Source organism: Piliocolobus tephrosceles, chromosome 5 (genome assembly GCF_002776525.5).
Source record: "Piliocolobus tephrosceles isolate RC106 chromosome 5, ASM277652v3, whole genome shotgun sequence".
Taxonomy (NCBI): Eukaryota; Metazoa; Chordata; class Mammalia; order Primates; family Cercopithecidae; genus Piliocolobus; species Piliocolobus tephrosceles.
In genome coordinates, this window is record NC_045438.1 from 140,525,988 (window position 1) to 140,531,897 (window position 5,910).

The 5,910-nt window shown below is 44.5% G+C and overlaps 1 protein-coding gene across 2 annotated transcripts in view; it reads left to right on the top strand.

Moving 5' to 3' along the window:
* Window positions 1-2,226: 2,226 nt before the first annotated feature.
* ZKSCAN4 (zinc finger with KRAB and SCAN domains 4) overlaps window positions 2,227-5,910 on the top strand; it is a 10,811-nt gene continuing 7,127 nt past the window's right edge. For both annotated transcript variants that reach the window (XM_023191630.3, XM_023191631.2), the window contains exons 1-2: window positions 2,227-2,966; window positions 4,885-5,032. In XM_023191630.3, the coding sequence (XP_023047398.1) occupies window positions 2,544-2,966; window positions 4,885-5,032 (571 nt within the window). In that variant the 5' untranslated portion in view covers window positions 2,227-2,543. The remainder of the gene's footprint in view (window positions 2,967-4,884; window positions 5,033-5,910) is intronic.

The following is a 5,910-nucleotide window of genomic DNA, read 5'->3' on the forward strand; positions in this document are numbered from 1 at the left end:
GACTAGCTAAGAGGGAAGAGGCAAAATCACCTCTCCACAAGACACACCCACCAATGTGCAATGTCAGTTTACCATTGCCCTGGCAACACAGGGACGTTGCCACCCCTTTCCATGGCAATGACCAGGTGTCTCAGAAGTTAACCCCCCTTTTCTAGAAATTTCTGCATAATCGGATGCTTAATTTGCATATAATTTAATGTAGGTATAAATGTAACTGCAGAACTGCTTCTGAGCTGCTACTCTGGGCACACTGCCTAGGGGGTAGCCCTGCTCTGTAAGGAGCAGTACCTCTGCTGCTGCTATACACTGACACTTCAATAAAAGTTGTTGCCTCATACCACTGGCTTGCCCTTGAACTCTTCCCTGGGCAAAGCAAAGCACCCTCTTGAGCTAAGCCCTAATTTTGGGGCTCACTTGTCCTGCATCATTCTGTTCTATAGAATATCCCACATGCTGGATTTGGCTGATTGACTTTTTAAAGTGTCATTTAATTCCTTAACTCTCAAACTCACCTGCATGTTGGAATCACCTAGGAAAGTTGGCCAGGCATGGTGGCTCATACCTGTAATCCCAGCACTTTGGGAGGCTGAGGTGGGTGGATCACTTGAGGCCAGGAGTTCGAGACCAGCATGGTGATGCATGTCTGTAATCCCAGTTATTCGGGTGGCTGGGGCACTAGAATCACTTGAATCCAGGAAGCAGAGGTTGCAGTGAGCCAAGATTGTGCCACTGCACTCCATCTCTGGGTGACACAGCAAGACTCTGTCGCAAAACAAACAAAAACAACAAAAAGATGTTATTCATGCCTGAGTCCCATCCTGTGACACTCTGATTTAATTGATTCTGGTTGCAGTCTAGGTATCAGGATGTTTTAAAAGCTCCCCAGTGATTTTCTGTGACACAGAGTGTGAAAACTGCTAACTTAACTTGTTTCTGTAAATATTAGGATCTAGAAACTTACTTATATTCAAGTTCACTTATAAGGATATGCCAGGGACAGTGCCCTCTACCTTCTGTGGTAGCTCATCAAGAGAAAGATATTTTGTAGCAGTTTTCATTTGCAACAGTCTTTGGGACCTCTCATTTTCTTAAGTTCTTTCCCTTCCTAATCCTTGGAACATAGAGGCATAGGCAGAGAAAGAAAAACTCAGGGAAGTACTGACATGGTATTTTTTCCCCTAATAAATTACTGAACTTGCATTTTGTAGCTTCTCCATTCCACTGGGCAGAAAGGGGCTTACTGAAGTGTCCAGCCAAATAACTTACAGTCAATTACGGCTTAAAATCGAGTCCCATCTAGTTCAAAGAATTCTCAAGGCTCTCTCCTATTATAGGATAGGCCTAGTTTATCACATGCCAGGCATTGTTCTAAGCAGTTTACACAAGAGTGCTCTCAATATTATCTAATCCCTACTAATGCCTGTAACATCCCTATCTACTATTACTTTCCCTATTTACAGATTGGAAAAGTCGGGCACAGGGAGGGTAAATAATTTACCAAGCTCACCCAGCCAGTTAGTGTTAAAGCCAGGATTACACAGGTAACCTGGCTACTTGTGTATCTAGCCACTGTGCTTGACTGTGAATGGGAGCTGGGAAGAAACAGGAAGGAAGAAAGCAGAAGAGAATGGGATCCCTGAAGCCAGAGACTAGAGAGTTTCTGAAGGTGGAGAGCAGCATAAGCCTGATTGCCGGAGAAGCAGCCACGGAATATGCAAAGTGGTGAGTGGGGGAGTGGGACAGTGTATTAAGGATTAGTGGGAGGTGAGGGCTACAGTCGGGGTGGGGGGCTTTCTTTCAAGTAGTTTGACCTTAATGAGGAGGAAAAAAAGTGACAGATTAAGGAGGTGAGTGGGGAATGACCAAGGGCAGCCACTGCTCACTCCAGGCAAGTGCCTGGTGATGTGTTCCGCTGCTTTGATGTTTCTGGTCCTCTTGCCAGAGTTTTTAGGGCTCTGGGGAACCCCTGCTTTCCAGCTCAATTTTAGTGTTAATTTTATGCCAGCTGCTTAAGCAAGCTTTACATAGGAAAGAAATATGAGCCACAGCGGCATCCTTCCAGGATTTAAAGACTCAGTCCTATTTCTTATGATCCAGTGTATGTCATCCTTTGCTTCTCTTTCCCTTAACTGCCTTCCCTTGTGCGGTGGTAAGGACAGGGTAACTAAAGGGTTAACTCGGAGACAACCACTGAGAGAAGCTTCCTAGAGAGCCCAGGAAGTTGCCTTAGTTCCCAGCGAGGCTTCCTGTGCTCCAGCCTCAATTTCCCTCGTATATCTGGAGAGTGATCACTTTCACTCCCAAAGACATCCTTTGGGGATACTTACTGTGGGATTCAGAGTGAAGTGCAGAGGACGACCCTGCAAGGGCACGGACTATAAGAGAGATCTGTGCAGCTGCGCCTCAGGAGTGTCCTGGGCCTCTGGGCATGAGAGGAGAGGAACCACTTGCAGTTTTACTGGACAATTTACCACCTTTCCAGAATCCTCTGAAGATATACAGGTCGCAACTAGAGTGAGACCCGAGTACTGCCTTGGGTCAGAATGGCTAGAGAACCGAGAAAAAACGCAGCCCTGGACGCCCAGTCTGCAGAAGACCAGACGGGGCTTCTGACCGTGAAGGTGGAGAAGGAGGAAGCCTCCGCCTTGACGGCGGAGGTGAGCGCATCCTGCAGCCCTGCTCGGGGCCCCGAACGCTCCCGCCAGCGCTTCCGAGGCTTCCGCTACCCGGAGGCTGCGGGCCCCCGCGAGGCGCTGAGCCGGCTCCGAGAACTCTGCCGACAATGGCTGCAGCCTGAGATGCACAGCAAAGAGCAGATTCTGGAGCTGCTGGTGCTGGAGCAGTTCCTGACCATCCTGCCTGGGAATCTACAGAGCTGGGTGCGGGAGCAGCATCCAGAGAGCGGGGAGGAGGTGGTGGTGCTACTGGAGTATTTGGAGAGGCAGCTGGATGAACCGGCGCCGCAGGTAGAAAGAACAGGTTTAGTATCTGAGCGCTGTGGTCTGTTTCCTCCTGAAATCCCAGAACGGAGTGAGGGGCATTCCTTTAAGATCCAGGAGTTCTCCATCTCTTTTTGTACTGTGAACCTCCTTGGCAGTAAGGTGAAGTCCCTGGACTCCTTCTCAGAATTATATTTTTAAATATATAAAGAAACTATAAAGGATTACAAAAGAACACAACCATAATGACATACAGTTAGCAAAGAATTAAATTTGTATTAAAGTAATATATGTGGATTTTTATTAGTGCACAAAATAATAAGACCTAGGGACAGGGCTTATAACTGGCAATTTCAGAATGGTGATAAGCATCTGTTTGCCTGGTTGTAATGTGATGTGAAAACATGTGCAGGTTCTATTGGTGACAAAGTCCTGGGTACTGTTTATGCTACCTTGATTTGTTGCTTCCATTCATAGTTGAAGGAAATGTTAACTCTCTTTTAAAGACCAGTAAAAATAAGATTAGTTTTTGTCCTGTCTAAGTTCATGGACCACTTGGGAGAAAGCCCATGGACCACTGGTTATGAACCTCTGGTAGAAAGTGGGCCGATTTTTACCTCCATGTTCTTTCCTGTTTTATGAGGGACTATTTCCTCTTCGCATTGTCCTGTGTCCCTGTGCACACACCCTCAGAGGACCTGTGTGGCCAAAGCCTTCTAACTGGTGAGCTGGATACCGAGGTTCTTGACTTAGGTCTATTGCACCCAAGCCGTGTAGCAGTGGGAAGTCATTATAAATCTCTTAGCTTCATTCTTCATAAAAGATGTGGGAAATTCTGAGCTACACATGAGACAGTAACTTGAAAATTGTAATTTAGCTATAAATGTCTGGAGGAAACCTGCTTTTAAGGAGGACATAACTATGTGCCAGGCCCTGTGTTAGGTGATTTCACATACTGTGATCTTATTTACTGGTCTCCAAAACCCCATAAAGTAGAAATTATTATTCTCATTTTTCAGATTAGAAAATATATTAGTATTCTTTGAGAATTTAGCACCAGTGTCCAAAGGGTTTTCGTAAACACACAGATGTATATGAGGGAGCCTAGAGTAATGGTAAGAACATGGGATCTGGAGTCATTCTGTCTGAGCTCCCATCCTAGCATTGCCACTTATTTAAGCAGCTTGCTTAAAAGCACCTTGCCCAGGCTGGGTGACAAGGGCAAGCTGCTTAAACACTGTCCACCCTTGGCTGGGCACAGTGGCTCATGCCTGTAATCCCAGCACTTTGGGAGGCCAAGGCAGACGGATCACCTGAGATCGGGAGTTCAAGACCAACCTGACCAACATGGAGAAACCCCATCTCTGCTAAAAATACAAAAAGTAGCTGGGTGTAGTGGCACATGCCTGTAATCCCAGCTACTAGGGAGGCTGAGGCAGGAGTATCACTTGAACCCCGGAGGCGGAGGTTGCGGTGAGGCGAGATCATGCCATTACATTCCAGCCTGAACAACATGGAGAAACCCCATCTCTACTAAAAATACAAAAAGTAGCTGGGTGTGGTGGCACATGCCTGTAATCCCAACTACTAGGGAGGCTGAGGCAGGAGAATCGCTTGAACCCTGGAAGTGGAGGTTGTGGTGAGGTGAGATCATGCCATTACATTCCAGCCTGGGCAACAAGAGTGAAATTCCATCTCAAAAAAAAAAAAGACACAACAACAACAACAATAAAAATGGTGTCCACTCAAGAGAGAGGATCAGGGCCACATCTCCGTTTTCAGCAACTTACCACAAAAATCCAAAATAATAGCTCATAGGGTTGTTATCTATATGAATTGTGTTAATATCATAAGGCTTTCAGAAACAGTGCCTAGAAAATAGAAATCACTTGTACATAGAAAACATAGAAATGTTGGGTAGATAACTAAAAATAATGACTTCTAGGTTCCAGGTGGTGACCAAGGGCAAGAAATGCTCTGTTGCAAGATGGCACTGTTGACACAAACTCAAGGGTCTCAAAGTAACCAGTGTCAGCCAGTGAAGGCTCTGTTCAAGCATGAATCTCTGGGATCCCAGCCCTTACAAGACAGAGGTGAGTATTCTCTTCTGGGTTGTATGAATTCTATAGACTTCATCCAATTTCATTTAAGGATCAAAAGATCCATTTACAGTTACTTTATATGCTCTTTACAGAGAGACTGTATTTTAAGACTGAGTGTAAAAGATCAATTTCAAACAATGGTGAAAAACTTTCCTAACCAAACTAGGACATAGTAAATCCTATTTTATTAAAATTGATGTCTAGAAATAATCAGTTGTTTAAACAACATGGTGATCTCCGTTCATTAAAGATACATTTAGGGAGCCCTCATCTGTGGTAGCCAGTGTTGTAGGTACTGGGGAGAGAACCACCAATAAGACAGAATTCTTGCTTTGATGGAGCTTACATTCTAGCAGGGAGGATAGCAAATAATAATATAATTTTCGATATTGGTAAGTGCTATGATGAAAATAAGACAGAATTTGTAAAGCCAGCCAGAACATTCCAGAGATAGTAGGACTACTGCAAATAGAAGGGTGTAAATCTAAACCCTGTAAAGTCTATAACTAGAAGAGTGAAAATCACTTAACAGGAAGCAGCTGTGTGTTCCACGCTGTTCCTCACGTGCTGTGAATATCTGGGCTGATTTCTAAGATATACAACACTTGGACATGCCATCCAACATGCAATCTTTATTTCTCAGCAGAGTTCCTTGCCTAAACCAACTTGTTTTCTGCCCCTTGCAAATTGACTTATTGTAGGGAAACCTAAGGTTTCTTCTACTTCTCTTTTGAGTCTGAGCAAGTTCTATTTAAGCAGTCTTCCATTTCCTCCTTTCTGGACCAAGCCTTATTTGACTTCTCCTAGTTTTTCCTTTTTCTTTTCTTTTCTTTTCTTTTCTTTTCTTTTCTTTTCTTTTCTTTTCTTTT